Source organism: Myxine glutinosa, chromosome 2, assembly GCF_964187855.1.
Source record: "Myxine glutinosa chromosome 2, kmMyxGlut1.1, whole genome shotgun sequence".
Classification (NCBI taxonomy): Eukaryota; Metazoa; Chordata; class Myxini; order Myxiniformes; family Myxinidae; genus Myxine; species Myxine glutinosa.
The window spans coordinates 147,009,536-147,034,749 of NC_136262.1; the positions used below are offsets into that span (position 1 = coordinate 147,009,536).

General features: G+C 44.8%; 1 protein-coding gene across 5 annotated transcripts in view; it reads left to right on the top strand.

The window, feature by feature from the left end:
- Positions 1 to 2,233: 2,233 nt before the first annotated feature.
- The window catches only part of LOC137417482 (endophilin-A3), a 95,665-nt gene continuing 72,684 nt past the window's right edge, over positions 2,234 to 25,214 (top strand). For 2 of the 5 annotated variants that reach the window (XM_068103401.2, XM_068103402.2), the window contains exon 1: positions 2,273 to 2,442. In XM_068103401.2, the coding sequence (XP_067959502.2) occupies positions 2,398 to 2,442 (45 nt within the window). In that variant the 5' untranslated portion in view covers positions 2,273 to 2,397. Of the gene's footprint in view, positions 2,443 to 25,214 lie in introns of all 5 variants that reach the window. The other 3 variants (XR_013622397.1, XM_068103400.2, XR_013622398.1) reach the window with 3 other exon arrangements.

Consider the following 25,214-nt stretch of genomic DNA (forward strand, 5'->3'; position numbering starts at 1 on the left):
ACGTTTTAGCCTTCCGGCCGAACGTGGCATGGTAGTAGCACCAGGTTTGCGGCGGTGGCCACCGCGGCGGCCGTGCCTGCGGCGGTGGTGGTGGCGGTGGTGGTGGCGGCGGCGGCGGTAGTGGGCAGGGCGTAGCAGCGGCCACGAGGGAAGCAGGGGGCGCTGTAGCCTCCGCGCCGGGATCCACTACGGCAGCACCGTACACCGACCGCGTGTCGCAAGCCGCGAAATACTTGTCGGCCTCTCCAGCCAGGGCACGGGGTTCCGTTATTTTGGAACAGGCCAGCGCGAGGCACACCTGTACAGGTAGCTGGCGTAGGAAAAGTGCTCGGAATAAGAAATCCGGGCGCTGGTCTCCAAGCAGGTACAGCATGAAATCCATCCGGACGGATGGTCGTGTGTCGCAGAGGGCGGGAAGGTCCAGGAGGCGGTCGGCACGTTCGACCTCCGTGAGCCCGAACGTGGCGAGGAGGAGACGTTTGAGTGCCTCGTACTTGTGGTCGCCCGGCGGGCGCCGAAGGATGGACACGACGCGGGCGGCAGTGCCGGGCCCGAGGGCGGCGACCCCATGGTAGTACCTGGTCTCGTCCGCCGTGATGCCCCGGAGTTGGAATTGAGCTTCGGCCTGCACAAACCAAACGTCGGCTTGCGCTTCCCAAAACTCCGGGAGTTTGATTGCGACGGCGTTGGTAGCCATGGCGCGTTCGGGGGTCAGCAACGGCTGAACCAATCGGGGTCACCAGTGTGGTGCTGTGCACACACGACTTGATTGCCAGAGAGGTAGGCCACAACGCGTGGATACAAACAAGAGTCTTTATTACAAGCTCGCATATCAGCACTGGGCGGGCTCGAGCTTGGAGCCCGCATATATGTCCCGAGGCCACGCCTTGCCCCCGGGCGTGGCCGATCAGCCGAAAGGCGGGGCATGTATTTCAGTTCCCCGCCTGGACGCTCGCGGCTCGCGCCACCCACTGGTGCGCGGAATTATTGACCCTTGTGCCCGCCACAAGGTATTGTATTTTTCATCTTCGCAATTTATACAGGTATATTGGCAGGTCGCTTCGTGTGGATGGGTGATTAAATGAGTTCTCTCGTTCCAGTGTAGCGCAGGCATGATGGGCCCAATGGCCCCCTTCTGTCCTAAGTTCCTCCTTGTTAACACGTATATCCCACAAGAGACCTTCGTTCTGATATTATCTATCTATAATTCCACTAATCTCTGTGTGTGTGTGTGTGTGTATGTCTGTGTGTGTGTTTGTTTGTCTGTGACCGCTGTTTCTCGACAACCACGGGTCCGATATACTTGCAACTTGCCAGGTATATTGCTGGGGACCCGAGGATGTGCCTTTTCAAGGTTTGAAATTAATCGGACAAGTAGTTACCGAGCTATGTCCAAAAAACGATTCAACCAATCAGAGAGCAGCGAGCTATCACGTGTGCCGAACGTGGCGAACAGACTCTGCCTCGGACGGCACATTTGAGAGCGTATTCATTTATTTCACGTTGGCAAACTATGTTGGCGTTAAACTATGTTTTAAAACTAATTAAAACTAATTTGCGATTCATCGTAACTGCGATTTGCGACCTTCCGGACAGTGAAGACTTCACTTCCGGCAGCCAATCACAGAACGCGTTGTTGCGAGCCGAGCCGAGCGCGTGCGCCATTACGGTTCGTAATTCGATTTCTTCCGGAGAAAATAATAATTTCTCGATTTCTTATGCGCATTATTTCTCCCAGAGCGAAGGGCGGAAGCGAAGAGCGTTGTTTTTTTTGTTTACGGGCGTACGGGCGGGGTAGAGCGTACGGGTAGCGTTTTTTTTTTTTTTTGGCAAGGAACGGGCACCCACGTACGGGCATGCCCTAGTAAAGATTAAAGGTGATAAGTGAACACACCCACACCTCTAAACACAAGGCACGATGTTTTATTCTTGATTTGTTTCCGATTTACTCCAAATGTTGCTCGATATTCCTGTCAGTTTTTAAAAGTAGGACGCAGTATATTGTTAACGTATCTTTTGAAACGTAGGGATTATTGAGCGGTGTATAAGCACTGCTGGTTTTTTTTCATTGACGTCCGCAGCACTGCAGCATTTATTTTCAGGTTTCATTTTGTGAATACTATTTAAAGGTAATATAAATCATCGCTTCGCTTGTAAAATGGTATTATACAGTATGAGTGAAGAAGAGGTATTGAAAGAGAGCAAAAGGGGCGGAGCTAGCACGGGTAGAGGTGGAGCGATAACGGGTGAGGGGCGGGAGCGGGAAGGAAGACGTCACGGCTGACTTGGCAGCACTGTGGATCTCAGGCAGAAAAAAAAGGAAGAGGTGAGAGAACGATACAGGAGCCTTCACCAGCTGATCAGAAGCAGGAGTCCCGAAAACGACGACGGTCAAATATGTCGGTCGCTGGACTGAAGAAGCAGTTCCACAAGGCAAGCCAGGTGTGTTAAACAACCTATCCTGTGCAATGGTGAACGACATTACCTGCACTCGTGTTTACGCTCTAATGACCCCCTGTTTACTCACCTTATCTTGTTCACCTCACTCACTCTCCTTTATTATCCCTTACGTACTATGTACCGAACGAATCACTACTAGTACGACCAATCACAGCAATATCGGTATGTAATAACTAATAACATCATCACAATGACCACTCACCTCCTGACTTATTTCTCACTCCTCAGGACGCTTCAGTCTCTCACTCTCTCATTCGCGCTCTCCTCCATCTGATCGTCCTTGTTGTGTGTCTGTTGCTGTGTGTGTGTTCGTGTGTGTGTGTGTGTGTGTGTGTGTGTGTGTGTGTGTGTGTGTGTGTGTGTGTGTTCCTGTGTGTGTGTGTTCCTGTGTGTGTGTGTTCCTGTGTGTGTGTGTTCCTGTGTGTGTGTGTTCCTGTGTGTGTGTGTGTGTTCCTGTGTGTGTGTGTGTGTTCCTGTGTGTGTGTTCCTGTGTGTGTGTGTGTGTGTGTGTGTGTGTTCCTGTGTGTGTGTGTGTGTTCCTGTGTGTGTGTGTGTGTGTGTGTTCCTGTGTGTGTGTGTGTGTTCCTGTGTGTGTGTGTGTTCCTGTGTGTGTGTGTGTGTGTTCCTGTGTGTGTGTGTGTTCCTGTGTATGTGTGTGTTCCTGTGTATGTGTGTGTTCCTGTGTGTGTGTGTGTTCCTGTGTGTGTGTGTGTGTGTGTGTGTGTGTGTGTGTGTGTGTGTGTGTGTGTGTGTGTTCCTGTGTGTGTGTGTTCCTGTGTGTGTGTGTTCCTGTGTGTGTGTGTGTGTTCCTGTGTGTGTGTGTTCCTGTGTGTGTGTGTGTGTTCCTGTGTGTGTGTGTGTGTGTTCCTGTGTGTGTGTGTGTGTGTTCCTGTGTGTGTGTGTGTGTGTTCCTGTGTGTGTGTGTTCCTGTGTGTGTGTGTGTGTTCCTGTGTGTGTGTGTGTTCCTGTGTGTGTGTGTGTTCCTGTGTGTGTGTGTGTTCCTGTGTGTGTGTGTGTTCCTGTGTGTGTGTGTGTTCCTGTGTGTGTGTGTGTTCCTGTGTGTGTGTGTGTTCCTGTGTGTGTGTGTGTTCCTGTGTGTGTGTGTGTTCCTGTGTGTGTGTGTGTTCCTGTGTGTGTGTGTGTTCCTGTGTGTGTGTGTGTTCCTGTGTGTGTGTTCCTGTGTGTGTGTGTTCCTGTGTGTGTGTGTTCCTGTGTGTGTGTGTGTTCGTGTTCCTGTGTGTGTGTGTGTTCCTGTGTGTGTGTGTTTTGTGTGTGTGTGTGTTCCTGTGTGTGTGTGTGTTCCTGTGTGTGTGTGTGTTCCTGTGTGTGTGTGTGTGTGTTCCTGTGTGTGTGTGTGTTCCTGTGTGTGTGTGTTCCTGTGTGTGTGTGTTCCTGTGTGTGTGTGTGTTCCTGTGTGTGTGTGTGTTCCTGTGTGTGTGTGTGTTCCTGTGTGTGGGTGTGTGTTCCTGTGTGTGTGTGTGTTCCTGTGTGTGTGTGTGTTCCTGTGTGTGTGTGTGTTCCTGTGTGTGTGTGTGTTCCTGTGTGTGTGTGTGTTCCTGTGTGTGTGTGTGTTCCTGTGTGTGTGTGTGTTCCTGTGTGTGTGTGTGTGTTCCTGTGTGTGTGTGTGTTCCTGTGTGTGTGTGTTCCTGTGTGTGTGTGTTCCTGTGTGTGTGTGTGTTCCTGTGTGTGTGTGTGTTCCTGTGTGTGTGTGTGTTCCTGTGTGTGTGTGTGTTCCTGTGTGTGTGTGTGTTCCTGTGTGTGTGTGTGTGTGTTCCTGTGTGTGTGTGTGTTCCTGTGTGTGTGTGTGTGTTCCTGTGTGTGTGTGTGTGTTCCTGTGTGTGTGTGTGTGTTCCTGTGTGTGTGTGTGTGTGTTCCTGTGTGTGTGTGTGTGTTCCTGTGTGTGTGTGTGTGTTCCTGTGTGTGTGTGTGTGTTCCTGTGTGTGTGTGTGTGTTCCTGTGTGTGTGTGTGTGTTCCTGTGTGTGTGTGTGTGTTCCTGTGTGTGTGTGTGTTCCTGTGTGTGTGTGTGTTCCTGTGTGTGTGTGTGTTCCTGTGTGTGTGTGTGTTCCTGTGTGTGTGTGTGTTCCTGTGTGTGTGTGTGTTCCTGTGTGTGTGTGTGTTCCTGTGTGTGTGTGTGTTCCTGTGTGTGTGTGTGTGTTCCTGTGTGTGTGTGTGTTCCTGTGTGTGTGTGTGTTCCTGTGTGTGTGTGTGTTCCTGTGTGTGTGTGTGTTCCTGTGTGTGTGTGTGTGTTCCTGTGTGTGTGTGTGTTCCTGTGTGTGTGTGTGTTCCTGTGTGTGTGTGTGTTCCTGTGTCTGTGTGTGTGTGTTCCTGTGTCTGTGTGTGTGTGTTCCTGTGTCTGTGTGTGTGTGTTCCTGTGTCTGTGTGTGTGTGTTCCTGTGTCTGTGTGTGTGTGTTCCTGTGTCTGTGTGTGTGTGTTCCTGTGTGTGGGTGTGTGTTCCTGTGTGTGTGTGTGTGTGTGTTCCTGTGTGGGTGTGTGTGTTCCTGTGTGGGTGTGTGCGTGTTGGTGTTTGTGTGTGTGTATTCATGTGTGTGTTCTTTTTTGCTGTCAGTGCAAGTTACCCATTGTCATAGATGTATCTGAGTCGATGATATGGAAGAAATGCACACATTCAGTTGGAAAGCAAATTTGTTAATGGCGTCTCTTTTAATATCTGATTTTACTGGAATTAAAAAGGGAATGGTAACAATTTTTTGTTTCACCAAACTTCACACTCGGAGGGTGATCAATGTATTTGGATGATGCCTTTGTGAAGCCAGAAAAAACACTCATGTCGGGCAGCTTGCATGTTTCTCACACCAGATTGATCGATCGGCAGCAGGTACATCAAGCAAACGTCGTGCTTGTGTGACGTCACTTTCACCATCGAGGTTCATTATTCATCAACTTGGTCACTTATTCCTCAACTTACCAAGTTTCACGTTATTTGAGATTTGTATGTCCTCGTCTCATGTTTCTCTTACCTTCCGATTTCTTGAGGCGATGCATTGTGGAATTCTTGAGAACCGCTTGCTCCAGCACAGGTCGGAGAGCGTTGAGGGTTGTGGTCGCTCAAGGGTCTTTTGTGCGCACCTGTTTGTGGATTCACCTGCTTGGATGTGGTGCTGTGTCCTATTCTTCTGAAGCAGCTATTACTTTCTTGTTCCTGGGAATTCTGGATGGAGACGCGCTTGCCACGTGTGGTGGATTTCAAGAATGTAGAAAGTTTACATTCATTTCTCCAACAGCGAGTGTAGTTGTGTTGTAGTTTACAGGAAAATGGGGGTGGGCAAGGGGTAAATAGATAGACTTCTGTTCCAACCTGTTTTGTGTCGGTGCTTGAAATGTGCGGCCCAAGTGAAAGTGCCAGGAGTTGATAAATTAGGTTCCGCCAATAGGGTGGGATCGTTTTTTGCACTAAACTCAAAACAACTTGTCGTTAGAGCGTTAAGAATTCAGATGTTTGATCTTTATGGGGATTTTAAGATAATTCCATTGGAAGGATGATGTTGCGCTCAATATGACTGAAAGTTAGGAAAATAAGCCATAAATGAGCTAATCCATTAGGGCCTGCGGTATGTATAAACCTCATTTGCACACCATGTTTACACCATCCTCATGTTTTCACTCATCCCTGATATATTTTGTGTATTTGTATGTTGGACCCTTCTGATCTGTACACATTACAGCGTTGTATCTCTAAATCAGAGACCATAGTAAAGTAGACAGTGTGGTATTCAAATTTTACTTGGACAAAAGGCAGGGTGATCTGCGTACATTAGTGCAGACAAAACTTGAACCACTCACGCTTTTGGGTGGTGGATGATCTAAACTATTAGGACCTTGGACCTTGTATTTCAACAAGGTCGTAAAGATGTCCATCTGCCATCGGTATCGACTGTCATGCACAGATCTAATTGATTGAAAGGACGGCTTGAGTTATGATTTTACCTCCACCACCAAAGGTGTGCAAATGTCTCAAAAAGTTATGGACAGATGTGGTGAAACTTGGTGGACAGGTTGCGAGTGTGACGAGGACAAATTGATTCGATTTTGGTGAGGATCCGGATCTGGATGGGATAATTTTTTATTGGTTACAAATATTTTTTCACCATTGAGAGATGGGGCCAAAACGATATGTTATAGCACAATATCTCAAAAATGTGTGGACGAGTTATGACAAAACTTGGTGGATGAGTTGGTCAGGTGGGAAGAACAAATCTATTCATATTTCTTCAGGTCCGAATCCAGATCCGGCCTATCGGTGGTATACAAAATGTAAACTATTAATCAGCCTGGTGGGGACATGCCTTCTACTGAGTGCCGTTCTAGTTATCTCGACCACCGAAGGTGGTTCACCCTTGTCTATTTGTTTATCTGTTTGTCTGTAAGCAAGATATTTCAAAAAAAGAAAAATGTGGACGTATTCGGACTAAACTTGGTGGACAGGTTGGGAATGTGACAAATGATGAAATGATTCAATTTTGGTGAAGATCTGGATGTGGATCTGGTAACGAGAATTTTTTTTTTTAAAGTGATTCTTCACTATTGAGAGATGGGGAGAAAATGTTATATAGCATGGTATTTCAAAACGTTGTGGACAGGTTAGGACAGAACTAGGTAGATTAATTTGTGTGACAAAAACAAGCTGATTCGACTTTGGTTCAGATCAGGCCTGTCAGTTGGATACAAAACGTAAACTGTTCAACTTGGCAGAGGTATGCGCTCTACCGAGTTCCCTTCTTGTTTTATTTTGTTTATTTCTCTCTCTCTCTCACTCACTCACTCCCTTTCTATGTCTCTCTCTCCATCTCCCTCCCTCTTATTGTGACTCAAGGAGGGTATGAACCGGTAGTGGGGCACCTCTTCGACACAACAAGCGAGGGAATGAATGAACAGGGAGACAGGAGGAACGGGAAGGGAAAGTAGGGGAGGAAATGCTGCAACCTGCAGGTCAAAGGTTTGGATGAGGACAGATTAGTGGGGGTAATAACTGTTGTGGAACAAGCTAACACCATATACAGTATGTGTATGAATAAGAACTGCTCGTGATCCTCCATGTTCACCATTAAAATAGGATGGAGAAAGTGGACTGACGGAGGAAGACGAATCAAGTACATTGATGAATGAATGAATGAATGAATGAATGCCCTGTGTTGCCCTTTGTCTTCTTCTTCTTCTGTATATTACTTTCGTTTCTCTTTCTTTGGTTTTGTAAATAATTAATAAATGTCTGTTATTTCTTACCTTTGGTTTCTTCTTTCTCGTCCGATCGCTGTAGTCCCTTCTTTCGATTGAGTACCTGTGGCACGATTTGGCCAACGCTCGGAATCGGGTTTAGTCTCTTGATAACGGCTCGAACCGCGGATTGCTAAACCTCTCGGCAAATACCATCTTGTCCGTGGTTCGAGCGGTACTTGTCTCCCTGTTTTGCGGAGGGATTGGTGAAGGTATTCGGGAGAACACCTTGACCAATAACCCTGATCAATTCCACCCCGCAAAAGAGCGTTACAAGTACCAGGACCAGAGACGGCTGGCTTAACAGGCCAAGGGGATTAACCCCCCCTTGCTAAGGGGAGTGCCGTCTCTGAGATCCATAACAATTGGGTGTGATCAATGTGATCACGATGTGTCACAATGGGTGTGATCAATTACTTCACACTGATCAGGTTATTTTAATAATTATACAAAAAAACATATTGTTTTTTTACATTTTATTACATTAGCTGTGCAAATTAGATTTAGGGGTTTTATGGTAACCGACCGTTTATTATTATTTTAATTTTTACACTGCATACCATATTTACAGGAATGTCAATATTCAGATAAGCTTCTCGAGTTCCTCTTTTTTTCCCACCTGTGTTATGAACTTCCACATTCTCTTCAATCTCATTCTTCCCTCCAGGTGTTCACGACAGCTGTTCATCCCCACCTCAGATCACCTCCCATCCAAAACCATTATCTTTACTACCCCCATTAATTCACCCCAAGGCCATCTCTTTCCAGGTTTGCAGTTCTTCATTACCGAGAGTTTGCTTCTGTCTCCATCTTGTCCACTGTTACTTTTGTTATGCACTGATCCATTCTGTTCTAGCTCTTCCGTGAGCTTCAATTTTGATATACAAAAAATAGGGGCAATGCCCCTGGGCTCACTTGGTAGAACTAGGGCACTATTGGTCCAAGTGGATTACCTGCGAAATATGTAACTGAGAAGAAAGTAAATACCTATTTTGGGGGGGTCAAACCTGGACATACTTTGATCCTCGGTGGACCCCCTTAGAGTTCAACAGATGATGGAATCCAATGTGTATGCAAACATGGACAACAAACCAGAGACGGTGTCCCTAACCCACTTTGCAAAAAGGTTCCAAAGACAGGTGCGAGTAGTCACGTATGAAACCGAAACAGCAGCAAGTTCAGCCCCAAAAATTGTAAAAAAGACAAAAGGAAAATATGAAGCAAGATATCAATATATATACATCTATTGTTAGATAGCTGGTGCCAGTGTTGGTATTAAATTGGTATTATTATTATTGGCATTAAATACCAATAGCCTGGTGTTGGCTTAGCGGTTAGGGTGCCGGCTTGGGATCCGAGGATCCTGAGTTCGAATCCCGGTCGATCGCTGAGTTAACGCCAGGGGGGTTGACTCAGCCTGTCATCCTTCCCGAGGTCGGCAAATTGAGTACCAGCTTGCTGGGATGAATGATCACGGTGTGTACCCCGATTTAGAATAGGTACACCGTATCCCTGTGCATCGTAAGAGGCGACCAAGGGTTGGCGTCAGGAAGGGCATCCGGCCATAAAAACATTGCCTCAAACAGGGAACCATGATTGTCATGGGGCCCGCAAGGCTAACCCCCGCTCTAGCAGGGAAAAATGGCCTTAAAACGATAATTCATTCATTCATTCATTTATACATCGACAACTTGGAGAACGATGAAAGAGCAGGATGGTGTTAAAAAAAAAAGTTTGACAGATTGAGCACAGACAAAGAATCATTGGAATGGCTATGACTAAGAGGTCTGCTCAACTGGGGCGGTGAACGAATCATAAGAAATGGCGGGACTGTGTCAATAAAACAGGTGCAGATTTTACAAGGTAGAAACAATGCACATGTCGCCTCCTATCGGGATGTAAAAAAAAATGTTTGGAAAAAAAAGAAGTATAAAACACATGGAAATGTGAACCAAAAGCAATTGTTGAAAACAAGGAAGTAACACTCACTTTTGACCTGAGGATCCCATCGAGCGTGAACATAAAAAATAAAAAAGCATTGCAACCGGATGTAGATTAGTACTTGCAGTGCCTTCAGAAAGTATTCACACCCCTTGACATTTTTCACATTTTGTTGTTACAGCCTGAATTTAAAATGGAATAAATTGAGACTTTTTGTCACTGATCTACACATAATACCCCATAATGTCAGTGGGATTTTTTGTCATCATGTTTTTGGGTTGTCCGTCCGTACGTACGTACGGGCTAAAGCTCATTCTTCTCAGCAACCACATGTACGATTGAGACGAAACTTTCAGGATAGGAGCGACACCCATGTAGAATGTTTTTATGATAATTGTGACATAGGTCATGTGGTATGGCAGCAATCTTGAATTAAACGCAAGTAATTAAAAATACTTTTTATTGGAAACTGCTGAATGGAAAAATTTTAAATATCGCACATGGTCAAGTACTTCCAATGGGAAACAAAAGCATGATAATGATATCATCGGTGAAGTGGTATACCAGGCAAAAATGTTTTGATCAATGTCTTATCCTAAAAATCTGAAATTACATGCACATGATCAATGACACATTTGTATTGAAATATTAAATTTGTGACATCATCGGTCACATGGTTTGGCTGCCATATTGGATTAAACCTAAAACCTTTTAAAAAACATCTTCTCCAAAACCACCAAAGTGATCAACTCCAAACTTTTTACATGTGTCATCTACTTGGCATCGTGATTAAAAGTTCATAAAAGGTCATCAGTCACATGGTGTGGCAGCCATATTGCATTGAAGGAAAATATTAAATCATTATATCTCAGAAACCGCTTGCCCTATCAATGTGAAACTTTACAAATGTCATGTAACACCATTGCTGCATACAGTTTGAAAATTATGATGGATGCATATTGGTGACACAGTCACATTGCTCTCGTTTTTTTTTAATAGAAAAGTTTACAAAACAATGAAACAGAAAATATCGAAATATCTAATTTACATAAGTATTCAAACCCCTCAATCAATACTTCATAGAAGCTCCTTTGGCAGCGATTACAGCTTCAAGTCTTCTTGAGTATGTTTGTATCAGCTTTTCACTTGGGGAGTTTCTTTGCATTTTGTTTGGATTTGGGGAGTTTCTTCTATTTTTCCTTGCAGATTTGCTCAAGCACATTGTCAAGTGCCGTAACTTCCTGGGGTACAAGCTCTGTTGGATGGGGAAACGTCGGTGAACATCAATCTTCAAGTCTTTCCACAGATTCTCAATGGGATTCAAGTCTGGGATTTGTATGGGTTACTCAAGGAACTTCACATTCTTGTTCTGAAGCCATTCCTATGCTACTTTGGCTGGATGCTTGGGGTCATTGCCCTGTTGGAACTTCAATCTTCACCACAATCTAAGGTCTTTTTCACTCTGAGGTGGGTTCTGCTCAAGGATTTGCCTGTATTTGGCTCCAATCATTGTCCCCTCTATCCTTACAAGTCTTTCAGTCCCTGCTGCTGAAAAGCATCCCCATAGCATGATACTGCTTCCACCATGCATCATGGTGGGGATGGTGTTGGATGGGTGATGAGCTGTGCTCAGTTGCCGCCAGATGTAGCACTTTGCATTCAGGCCAAAGAGTTCAATTTTCGTCATCAGACCACATCATCTCTGCTGTCAGTCTTTCACGTGCCTGTTTGCAAATTCCAGGTGAGCTGTTATGTTCCTTTTTCCCAGGAGTGGCTTCCATCTAGCCACAATCCCATGAAGCCTAGATTTGTGAAGGGCTGCAAAGACTGTTGTCCTTCCGGCAGGTTCTCCCATCCCGGCCAGGAAACTCTTGTAGTTCTGTCAGAGTGGTTGTTGGGTTCTTGGTCACCTCCCTCACCAACGTCCTTCTTGCCCGGGTGCTCAGTTTGGTCGGACAGCCGGTTCTAGGAAGAGTCTCGGTAGTTTCATATTCTTTCCATTTCCTAAAGATGGAACTCACTGTGCCTTTGGGAACTTTCAACACACTAGAAATTGTTTTAATTTTATTTACTCTTCCCCAGATCTACGTCTCCTCACAATTCTATTTTGGAGTTATATGGACAATTCCTTGGACTTCATGATAGATTTTCTGCTCTGACATGCTTTGTCAACTGTGGGACCTGAAATAGAAAGGTGTTTCTTTCTAGTTTATGTCCAATCATTTGAATTGGCCACAGGTGGACTCTGATGAAGTTGTAGAGCCATCTCAAGGACGATCAGATGAAATTGGATGCACCTGAGCTCAATTTGAAGTGTCATAGCAAAGGGGTTGAATACTTATTGACTCAAGACATTTCAGCTTTTGATTTTTAATTATTTTGTAAAAATTTCCATTAGAAATTATATTCCACTTTGACATTATGGGCTATTATGTGTAGATCAGTGACAAAAAAAATCTCAATTTGATCAATTTTAAATTTAGGCTGTAACACAACAAAATGTGAAAAAGTCAAGGGGTGTGAATACTTTCTGAAGGCACTGTAGGTATAAAAAAGAAAAAAATACATTATTGCTAATTGAGGACCCAGTTCCCAGCGATTTTGGCCTAAACAACGCAGAAATAAAGAAAATGACCAAATATCCCAAAATTACATGAAAAAACATCGGAAGCTGAAGGGTGCCAAAATTGTTGTAGCGATAACTGTAGCATGAGAATGGTAAAGAACGTCGCGGGATCTTAAAAAGCATCCGTGGGAATATTACTACAAACAAACTGCAGTTGGAGGATAGTGATGATTCTCAGTGACGATTGACGATTCTGAAAAGAGGCCTCAGAACAAAACTTTGAGAACAAGAAAACTTCACAACTTGGTCCATTAATGAATTGCACAACTTGGTCCAACTTGGTCCAACCTGGTCCAACTTGGTCCAACTTGGTCCATGGTCTCTTGCCGAAACGGAGATGAATACTTTGAGACGTGGGAGGACTTTGTTCCACTTTCTGAAACCCGTATATGGAGATACCAACCAACCACACGGACACACACAGAAAGGATAAAAATCTACACACGCGGCCATACAGACAAACATATGCGACACAAGACTCGACGAGACAAACACCGCCACTGAACTTGGGAAGTGCCGGCACTTCTGAGGGTACTCTGGGTACCAGCGACGTCACTACAATGGTGCCGCTTTTCTCGCTGCACTTAGCCTCCTTCCTTCCCATGGTTGCCAACCTGTGGGAATTGTCTGCTCCTAACCTTTTAAGTGCTCAACGTCAAACAAGGAAGCTGCATGTACCATTTTAAAAGTGTTTTGTCTGTCTTGGCCGGGATTTGATCCGGCGACGTCCCAGTAGACTTTCCCATCGGCCATTGATGTGTGAAGAATGCTGGTCTGAATACCTGTGTCTGTGACTATAATGTCAGGGTAGGACAGCTTCTTACCACGCTTCGATGTTAATGGTTTGGGCTTCCAAAGGATCAGGGATGAAATCACATATTCCGTGGCCCTAAAGCAGTGACCTGTGAATTGAGCCCTTTGATCGCTAGCTGTGTCAGAGATCAGTGGGAGGTTACCATAAGTATCATTAATCATGGCATGATTCCTCCAAGATATGTTTTTGACGTACCTAAGGAGGTTAGTGTATGTTCTATCAGACTCTTTTGCATTTTTGCACTAAGGGTCCACGTTTTAGAGCCATACAAAAGTATACCTTCAACGGTATCCCTGAATACGTTTACTTTTAACTTCTTTGGCAAGTTTGATCACCAAGTTTTGTCTAATTTGTTACAGGATGTCCAGGCCATCCCTTTCCTAGTCTGGAAGTCTTTTCCCAAAGCCATTATGTACATGACCCAGGTATTTAAAGTCACTTACAGGTTTGATGTTCATACCTGTCTTGGATTGGATGGTTGGTGACAAAGAGTGTGTTGAATGAGATAAATTGAGTTTTATTTTCATGAAGGTGAAGGCCTACATGACTGGCAGCTCTTTCTAAGGAGATAAATGGATCTTGAGCACCTTTTGGACTCTCATAAACAAGTGTGATGTCATCAGCATAGTCGAGAGTAGTAATGAACTTTGTGGGATGCCTTCGACTAGTTTTTGAGCTAATCATTATCCCTTTGCCATTGCATGAATCAATCAAAAGGCGTAACATATAATCTACAACTGCAATGCCTTTATAAAGTATTCACACCCCTTGACCTTTTTCACATTTTGTTACGTTGCAGCCTGAATGTAAAATGGGTTAAACTGACTTTTTTTTTGTCATTGATCTACATATAATACCCCATAATGTCAAAGTGGAAATTTTCTTTGTAGAATGTTTCATAAAATATTTTTAAAAAACTAGTGGGGTCACCCGTGGGAATCCCACGGGCATGGACGTGTGTGACATTTGGACATCTTGATTTAGATGCTGCACATTAAATTTTACAAAATGGTTACTGGCAATTCATCAGATCCAGAAATGGTGTAATGAACACAATTTATTTATTTCACATAATATGTGACCCCTCACCCCTCTCCACCTGACTCTCCTCTCTCTCCACCCTCATGCCTCTCCAATCCCACTCCTCCTCACACTCCCCTCCAATACCTCCTCACACTCCTCTCCAATACTTCCTCACACTCCTCTCCAATCCCTCACACTCCTCTCGAATCCCTCATACTCCTCTCCAATCCCTCACACCCCTCTCCAATCCCTCACACCGCTCTCCAATCCCTCACACTCCTCTCCAATTCCTCACACTCCCCTCCAATCGCTCCTCACTCTCCTCTACAATCGCTCCTCACTCTCCTCTCCAATCGCTCCTCACTCTCCTCTCCAATCGCTCCTCACTCTCCTCTCCAATCGCTCCTCACTCTCCTCTCCAATCGCTCCTCACTCTCCAACTCCTTGCTCCTCACTCTCCAACCCCTAGCTCCTGGTTCTCCAACCCCTCGCTCCTCGCTCTCCAACTCCTCGCTCCTCGCTCTCCAACTCCTCGCTCCTCGCTCTCCAACTCCTCGCTCCTCGCTCTCCAACCCCTCGCTCCTCGCTCTCCAACCCCTCGCTCCTTGCTCTCCAACCCCTCGCTCCTCGCTCTCCAACCCCTCGCTCCTCGCTCTCCAACCCCTCGCTCCTCGCTCTCCAACTCCTCGCTCTCCAACCCCTCGCTCCTCGCTCTCCAACCCCTCGCTCCTCGCTCTCCAACCCCTCGCTCCTCGCTCTCCAACCCCTAGCTCCTCGCTCTCCAACCCCTAGCTCCTCGCTCTCCAACCCCTCGCTCCTCGCTCTCCAACTCCTCGCTCCTCGCTCTCCAACCCCTCGCTCCTCGCTCTCCAACCCCTCGCTCCTCGCTCTCCAACCCCTAGCTCCTCGCTCTCCAACCCCTAGCTCCTCGCTCTCCAACCCCTAGCTCCTCGCTCTCCAACCCCTAGCTCCTCGCTCTCCAACCCCTAGCTCCTCGCTCTCCAACCCCTAGCTCATCGCTCTCCAACCCCTAGCTCCTCGCTCTCCAACCCCTAGCTCCTCGCTCTCCAACCCCTAGCTCCTCGCTCTCCAACCCCTAGCTCCTCGCTCTCCAACCCCTAGATCCTCGCTCTCCAACCTCTAGCTCCTCGCTCTCCAACCCCTAGCTCCTCGCTCTCCAACCCCTAGCTCCTCGCTCTCCAACCCCTAGCTCCTCGCTCTCCAACCCCTAGCTCCTCGCTCTCCAACCCCTAGCTCCTCGCTCTCCAACCCCTAGCTCCTCGCTCTCCAACCCCTAGCTCCTCGCTCTCCAACCCCTAGCTCCTCGCTCTCCAACCCCTAGCTCCTCGCTCTCCAACCCCTAGCTCCTCGCTCTCCAACCCCGAGCTCCTCGCTCTCCAACCCCGAGCTCCTCGCTCTCCAACCCCGAGCTCCTCGCTCTCCAACTCCTCGCCCCTCGCTCTCCAACCCCTCGCTCCTCACGCTCCAACCCCTCGCTCCAACCCCTCGCTCCTCACGCTCCAACCCCTCGCTCCTCACTCTCCAACCCATTGCTCCTCACTGCCCAACCCCTCGCTCTCCAACCCCTTGCTCCTCACTCTCCAACTCCTCGCCCCTCACTCTCCAACCTCTTGCTCCTCACTGCCCAACCCCTCGCTCTCCAACCCCTTGCTCCTCGCTCTCCAACCCCTTGCTCCTCGCTCTCCAACCCCTAGCTCCTCACTCTCCAACCCCTAGCTCCTCGCTCTCCAACCCCTAGCTCCTCGCTCTCCAACCCCTAGCTCCTTGCTCTCCAACCCCTAGCTCCTCACTCTCCAACTCCTCACTCCTCGCTCATCTCCCGTCTCATTCATTTTGGAAATGGAAGTTTCCACGCAACACATGAATTGTCACGATCCTCAAGAGGAAGTGTCTTGTAATCATGAAATGGCAGGTAAATTACATTGTGAAAATTAAAGATTTCAAATAAACCTATTTAAAGTGTATGCGCACATAACTAATAAAAAAAAACGAAGAAATATCTCTCAGTAATTTCCTGAAACATATTTTAGTTTTTACTTCCGGATAATAATGTTGAATGAAATAAGAACGAAGAAATATATGTCGTTTTGTGAAGACTGTCATCAAAAGTAAAAGTAATATATCTTGACGGAAAAGAAAAAGCGAATTTTTAATATATGTCGACATTTTCCCCAAATGTTATTTTAGGCGCTGTATTTTCGTGTATCATCGTGGCGCAATTTAAAAAAATATATCTCTGCATTTTCCCGCGTGTGTGGAATGTTCTCAATTATTGCTGACACCGAGTCCAAAACCATCGATAAAAATGAAATCATATGGTGAGTTAGATTGGAGATAAAGGCGTGAGAGAGACTCAATGGCCTTGAAGTTACAGGCCTTTGAGAATTCATTTCGTTCTGTAAACGGCAACTTTCATCGGATTTTCTTCCCGTTTTTTTTCAACCGAGTCTAAAACTATGTTAGCGACTGTGAAAAATGAAATGATATATCGAATTTTTAATATGTATCGACACGTTGCCGTCGGTGTCATGTTGGGCGGTGTATGATACACGATGACGCGATTTAAAAAAATATATCTCTGCATTTTCCCGCGTGTGTGGAATGTTCTCAATTATTGCTGACACCGAGTCCAAAACCATCGATAAAAATGAAATCATATGGTGAGTTAGATTGGAGATAAAGGCGTGAGAGAGACTCGATGGCCTTGAAGTTACAGGCGTTTGACAATTCATTTCGTTCTATAAACGGCAACTTTCATCGGATTTTCTTCCCGTTTTTTTTCAACCGAGTCTAAAACTATGTTAGCGACTGTGAAAAATGAAATGATATATCGAATTTGATTTGAAATAAAACTGGGAGAGAGAGCAAGACACCACGGGCCTACAAAACAGGCCTCAAAGCTATGCGAGTTAATAAAATGGTGGATATTTGTTTATAATTATATGAAGCCTCTCCCAGAATGGGTGGAGCTATGGGTGAAGCTACTCTGCAAACGGAGTAAGCCACACCCCGGACAGACGCCCAACAGACAGACAGACAGACAGAATCATCTACGGCTATTATAATATAGATGAAAAGCTGAAATGACTTCAGTCAATAAGGCTAACCCCTGCTTTAGCAGGGAAAATGGCCTTTAAATGCCTGTTGTTGTTGTGTTGTTGTCTTCAGTCAATAGGTATTCAACCCCTTTGCTATAACACTCTAAATTTAGCTCAGGTGCATCCAATTTCCTTTGATCTTCCTTGAGATGTCTCTACATCTTCATTGGAGTCCACCTGTGGCCAATTCAATTGATTGGACATGATTTATAAAGAAACACACCTTTCTATACACAAAGAATTAAGTTAAGCACCCCTACACAACGAATTAAGGTAAGCACCCCCTAATATATATTCTTTGTGTATATGTATACATTGGCATATATTCTAAGGTATGTGAGATCAAATAATGATTGGTATGACATTAGCAATTATCCATTGATGAAATGCAGATGAGTGCACTCGTAGGGTTGAGTTGGGTTGAGTAGTGATCCGATCACGTGGGTCCTACACACGTTATTGACGCAAAGATCGCTAGAGGTCTTCTCAGAACAATGCCTGTACGTTAGAAAACATAAACGTCATCCACACTGTCCGTGATGGACCTATAGCTCCATACTTAAATTGAGGTGAAAATATGCCTAAAATTCCCAAAAAATTTCACCTTAAATTATTCAGAATAAAATAATGAAAACGGCATGATTGTTATGTTTTTATGTGACCATAATATCACTTCTCCAGAAAATATAGCAATATCATGGGTATATTACACTGTTTTGACGACAACAAACTTGTAATGTGCGAGGTTGTAAAAAAACGGGGGGGGTGCTTAACTTAATTCTTTGTGTATATATAAGGTCCAACAGTTGACAGCGCATGTCAGAGCAGAAACTCGACCATGAAGTTCAAGCAACTGTCCGTAGAACTCCGAGATATAATTTTGAGGAGGCCTAGATCTGGTGAAGGGGATAAAATAATTTCTAGTGTTGAAAGTTCCCAAGAGCACAGTGAGCTCCATCGTTAGGAAATGGAAATGATATGGAACTACCCAGACTCTCCTAGAGCTGGCCATCTGACCAAACTGAGCAACCGGGTGAAATGGAAAATAAATCACTTCCTTTCGTGTTTTTTGTTGGGAAATATACCCAGGAAATTTATTGTATGAACAGAAAAAGGCCAGTGTCACACACACTGCAAATACAAAAGAGAAACAGAACAATTAAAATCCACACAGAAACACATTCAGCACAACATGCCATCTCTGCAACTACGTCATCACAACTTACCCACTTGACCAGTCTATAAAGTATCCTTGTACAATTTCCAAAATAGTACTCGAACCTTTAACCGCCTTGTATTCCTCAGTTATTAAGAGCAGGTATTTGCAGAATATAGAAATATAAGGGTTACAGCAGTTACCCGCAGGGTGATCGATATCCACTCGAATAGCACACATTCACGTCTCCAGACCAGACCTCAACTCCACATTCGTGCTACATCAAACCTACAGACCAGGCCTTTCAGTTTGCTTCCATGATCGTTCATGGCACTTGCTTATATAATACACATCAGTTACAAAAGGCAGTAAAGCAATTACCCACGCACCACTACGTCTCTGATTTAAGCCACCAGGTCTCCCGGGCTATGCCGTTATTGATCCTCCACGTGCCATCTGAGTCAGACCCCATGTCGTCATGTCTGTCCAGTTTACCATGCTGTCAGTCCATCAGATCACGTGACCTGACATGTCGGTTTTGATACGGATAAATAAAAGAAACAATTTAATTTTAACTGCCTTACTGTCATTTTAACAGGCGTTAAACCTTGGTAAAATATTACCGTTTACACGGGCAAGAAGGACCTTGGTCATGGAGGTGACCAAGAACCCAATGTCCACTTTGACAGAACTACAAAGTTCCTTGGCTTAGATGGCAGAACCTGCCGGAAGGACAATAGTCTCTGCAGCACTTCACAAATCTAGGCTTTATGGGAGAGTGGCCAGATGGAACCCACTCCTGAGAAAAAGGCAGGTGACAGAACAGCTGGAGTTTCGAAAAGGCACGTGAAAGACTGAGAGCCTGAAGCAAAATATTCTGTAGTCTGATGAGATGCAAATTGAACACTTTGGCTTGAATACAAAGTGCTACGTCTGGTGGAAACCAAGCACAACCCAACACCAATGTAACATCATCCCTGCCATGAAACATGGTGGTGGCAGCATTATGATATGGGAATGCTTTTCATCGGCATGGACTAGGAGACTTGTAAGGATAGGGGGAACAATGAATGGAGGCAAATACAGACAAATCCTTGAGAAGAACCTGCCTCAGAGTGCAAAAGTCCTTAGACTGCAGTGAAGATTTACGCTCCAACAGGACAATGACCCCAAGCATACAGCCAAAGCAACACTGGAATGGCTTCAGAACAAGAATGTGAAAGTCCTTGAGTAACCCAGACAAAGCGCAGGCTTGAATTCCATTGAGAATTTGTGGAAAGACTTGAAGATTGCTGTTCACTGACGCTCCCCATTTACCTTGACAGAGTTTGAGAAAATCTGCAATGAAGAATGGGAGAAACTCCCCAAATCCAGATTTGCAAAGCTGATACAGACAAACCTAAGAAGACTCGAACCTGTAATCTTTGCCAAAGGCATTTCTACAAAGTATTGACTCACAGGGTTGAATACTTATGTAAATTACATACTTCTGCATTTCATGTTTTAATTATTTTGTAAAAAAGTTGAAAAACATGTTTTCACTTTGTCATTATGGGGTATTTTGTGTAGATTGGTGACAAAAAATTTAAATTTAATCCATTTTAAATTCAGGCTGAAACGCAACAAAATGTGAAAACGTCAGGGGGTGTGAATACTTCCTGGAGGCACTGTATAATGAATAGATGGTGCTGGGGTGTAACCCTAAAGGACCCCCGCTAACAGGTCAAATAACCTGATCTGTCTTCGCTGTAAGAACAGACACTTGGGTATTGGTGAATAAAAGTTTCATGATTTGAGTCGGAATGCCATATAATCCTAAAGTTTGGAACATTGTAGATCTGTCAATGGAATCAAAATCCTTTTGGAAGTCAATGGATATCATTGTAGCTTTCCTATTTGAGTTTCCAATCTCCGCAACAATTCTTCGTAGGGACAGGATTTGGGAAATTGTGGTTCGACCTTTCCTGGAACCATTGTTGTTTGGATGAAGAATCGGTTCTAAGTGTGGCTCTCGGCATGTAATAAGAGCTTGTTGGATATCCTACCTGCAAATGGTATGTGATATTCCTCTGTAATTAATAGGCATTGTTAAATCACCTTTCTTCGGAATAGGACCAATTAATGGTTTGGTCCAACAAGATGGTGATTCATTGTCGAGCAAAGTTGAGTTGCACAACAAGAGCAAAAGTTCATGGAAGGAGTCATCTTTCCAGATTATGGCAGGTATTTCATCAATACCAGGTGCCTTTTAGCGTTTGACCGAGTCAGTAACACACCGCAATTATTTCTAGGTAAAAGGAACAGGTGAGATATTTAAAGATCCAGAAACGGAAAGTTCTGTTCGATCACTTTCTGTAAAAGGCTGCAAAGGTTTTGCTCGAAGGCCTTTGAAATGATCAAGCCGGTTTGACATACGCTTTACTTTAGATCCGACTTTTACAATGGCGGAGGGATTTTGCTTTCTGTCGGTTAATTCATCAATAGTTTTCCAGGCAACACTTTGTTTTTGTTGGATAATCAGACTGGCTATATCCTTGATTTTACCTTCCATATGTTGTGCTTCAGCAGATAGCCAAAATAGGCATTTTCAAGACCCTTTCTAGCGGCTTCATATGTGTTTGCTTTTGATGCGTGTTTAAGCATTATATGTGTGTTTGAGGCTGGTGTGCCCCAATTCAGTGTTCTGGGCCCAGTCCTATTTCTGATATTCATCAATGATTTCTCTGACTTTCTGGAGAATCCTCTTTATCTATTTGCTGATGACTGCAACCTCTGCCCTGATATCCATCATCCTTCAGACAGGCAGGCTGCAGCCTCTTCCCTCTCTTCAGATCTTGAAAAAGATCACAAGCAAACTCTTGGAACATATCTTTCAATCCTGAGAAATCTCACACTCTCACTATCTCTCTCCAATAGGACCGTCTGGAAACCCTCCCATCTACTTTCTCAACAATCCTTTTGAGGAAGTTCAGTCATTCAACCTCTTGGGCCTCACTATCAACCATGATTTTCTTGGTCAAACCATATTTCACCATATTTCACCATTGGTCGGGAATCGAACCCAGGTGAGACTCCTTCCTTGGCACACCTGAGCTTCTATCCACATACAAGGCTTTCATCCACAGATTGATGGAGAAATGCTCTCCCCTCTGGACTGGCTCCCCTGCCTCGTATCTTGCTCACCTTGATGCTGTGGAAACCAAGGCCTTTAAGATTATTGGAAGCTGCCATGCTGAAGGTGAATCTATGGGCTTATCACTTTGTCATTGCAAACAGTTCGGTGGTCTCTCTGTCTTCTACCACCTCCTTTCTGGTCTTGCACCCTCTGCTCTTTTCGTGTGTTCCCTCCCAGGTTTTTTTGCAGGGCTTGCACTCTCCACCATCAAACCCCTTCTGGTAAAACTACCTAAATCTAGGATCACTGCTCATCTCCACTCATTCGTTCCTCGAAGTCGAAAGTGTCTGCCCTGGATCAGAATTTGAAGAGTATATAGGAAAGGTTGCCTGTGCCAAGTTTGGCGATTTCTTCCAGCGTTGCACCCTCCTGCCAAATATTGACTCCAGCAGAGGGGACGACACGTCGGTATTGCACTCTACAGGTTTTCAGGTGTGCAACAATTAGTCAGGTGGCAGAAGTGCTAAACCTTGGAAGTCCGGTACATACAGGGTGTCCCCGCTACAAGTCTCCCCGCTATCCGTCGTCTCGCATTTAAAAATATTTTTAAAAACTACATCTAAAGGATTTCATTGATAAGTTACATTGATTTGCGGTGCAATATCTTCTGAACATAATATTTTAACTCTCATTTAATGATAAGGGGAGAGGTTTAGAGCCTTTCATCATTGGGCCATTCCCATGATGTATGCATAACTAATATTGACTTCACAATTTATTTATTAAACTCAAAATATAATTGGCACCCTATGCGCACTGTTCCAATATTCCCCAATGATGGAAAATAATCAAATACACTTGTAAAAGTAAAATACTTCTCTTACATCAACAGCAACTTGACGAGGATTGCTTTCTTTTCGTTGTGACATATTTAGGGGGGTTCCCCACATTTGGTCTTCTTTTTGGGGTTTACCAGAAAAGTTGGTGTCCCTGTGTACCATGTTTGCTTGCATTTGGTAACCAGGAGGTGAAGGGTATTGTTGTTTACAAAACAAAAATTACCAAGAAAATCTAAACAACAAGAACCGCACTCTCCGACGTCACGACGTCGACTGATATGCCTCCACCCACATTATCACCATTACAATACTTGTACCAAGTTTTAATTTAAATCCCTTCTGCTGTTCACAAGTTATCACATTTTTTACCTGACGTGACCCCCTTTGACCTTCTGACATGACCTTTGGCCTTTGACCTCTTGACCCCAAAATCTAATCAGTTAATCTTTACATCATGGGGTAATTCATTGGTGAATTAATTCATGCCTTTCAATCACCCCCTTTAGGATGAGTACTCCTGAAATAATGAAGATGACTAACAGGAAAAAATCTTCACCTTGTTGCAGAATCTCTGTCTGGAACAATAATCTGAAACTATACTATACTCGAAATTGTACTCTGAGGTTTTTGGACTTCAGACCAGACTTTGTTGGGTTAAACCGGTTTTATGAGCGTTCAACCGTCCCTCTTCCCTCAGAGCATATTTCTGGTGTGGGCAGTAATTGTCCCCCGTCGCTCAGCGGAGTGAAAGGGAGACTATGGCTTTCCCCTCCGTCCGTGTGTCAGTCCGTCCGTGCATGCGGGCGTGCGGTCGTGCGTGCGTGCGTAAGCGAAGGACCGCATTCGAATTTGGTGTGTGGGTGCAACCCACGTCAAAATCCAAGATGGCCGCCGCCATGTATGTCTGAACCTTGTAACCTGCATATCTTGAAAAATATGCAAAGTACCAACTTCTAATCTGGTTTGTGGGTGTATCTAGGCAAAAGGAAGAACGCTATTGAAAATTGGGTCGCCACGTCAAAATCCAAGATGGCCGCCGCCATATATATGTCTGAAACTTGTGAGCGAAATATCTCGAAAAATAAGCGAAGTACCAACGTCTAATCTGGTGTGTGGGTGTATCTAGGCACAAGGAAGAAAGCTGTTTAAAATCGGGTCGCCACGTCAAAAGCCAAGATGGCCACCGCCATGTATGTCTGAAACCTGTGAGATGAATATCTTGAAAAATAAGCAAAGTACCAACTGCTAATTTGGTGTGTGGGTGTATCTCGGCAAAAGGAAGAACGCTATTGAAAATTGGGTCGCCACGTCAAAATCCAAGATGGCCGCCACCATGTATATGTCTGAACCTTGTGAGCGAAATATCTTGGAAAATAAGCGAAGTACCAACTTCTAATCTGGTGTGTGGGTGTATCTAGCCATAAGGAAGAACGCTATTGAAAATTGGGTCGCCACGTCAAAATCCAAGATGGCCGCCGCCATGTACGTCTGAACCTTGTGAGATGAATATCTTGAAAAATAAGCGAAGTACCAACTTCTAATCTGGTGTGTGGGTGTATCTCGGCATAAGGACGAACGCTATTGAAAATTGGGTCGCCACGTCAAAATCCAAGATGGCCACCACCATATATATGTCTGAAACTTGAGCGAAATATCTCAAACAATAAGCGAAGTCCCAACGTCTAATCTGGTGTGTGGGTGTATCTGTTGGGTCGCCACGTCAAAATCCAAGATGGCCGCCGCGATGTATGTCCGAACCTTGTGAGATGAATATCTTGAAAAATAAGCGAAGTACCAACTTCTAATTTGGTGTGTGGGTGTATCTCGGCATAAGGACGAACGCTATTGAAAATTGGGTCGCCACATCAAAATCCAAGATGCAGTGTCCATAATAATCTTCCTCTTTCCTTTTGGAATGCCTAAACGTGCAAGGCATTTGCTGAAAGATGTATTGTAAAATCCTCTACTACCTATTCTACTGGAAAGTAGTTTACAGACCATCCTCGATGTTCACAATCAGCTACCAGGTCTTCGTATTTGCCTTTCTTTCTGGCATTTGCATTGGACAGGTTCTCCTCCATCGGGACTGTCAATTCAATAATGATGACATTCTTAGTTACTGCCGAATAGATGGTGATATCAGGCCGTATGGCAGTTTCTGTGATTTGTGGAGGGAACACTGTTGGCTTATGGTCCTCATCCATCAGAAACATCCAATCATTAGCCATCTGTAGGATGTCCTGTTTCTACCTGTGTAAGTGGCAGGGCTGGGTTCCTGTAGGATGTACCATCAGCTGTATGGAATGCAATGGTGGGAATGGAGTTTGGCTTTGATACAATACTGGTCTTCTTATTTTCATATTATATATGAGGAGCCAGGCCTGACGCAATCGCTCTTAGTGTTTGGTCATGGCACCAGTTGTATCTTCCATTTTGGAGTGGGTAGCTGCACCCATTTAATATGTGGAGCAGTGTGCAATGGTGAGATAGACATAGTTAACACAGTCCAAGGTTGGTTTTGCACCACAATCTTAGGTTGGCTGGGGAAGGGAGTTGGTCGTGGATAGTGTTGATGTGGAGTGACAGGAGTTCCGGTGTCCAAACATAGAGGAGTTTCTTCAATGACGTATCCGTCTGTACGGCAGAATCCCATCCCAACCACCGTCCTTATTTAGCACATCCATAAAGGTAGACCAACATGTCTTCCTCGTCAATATCCTTTACCAAATTAGAAAGGTATTTCCTGTGTTCTCTTCTGGTCTTGATTTTTCCTGTAGCCGAAGCCTGCTCAATCAATTTGACCTCTGCACATCTCATTCAGGATAAGGTGTCGCTCCTTCTGTTCTAACTCTCTCACACCATTCCACCTACCCTTGTTGTTCTTTGT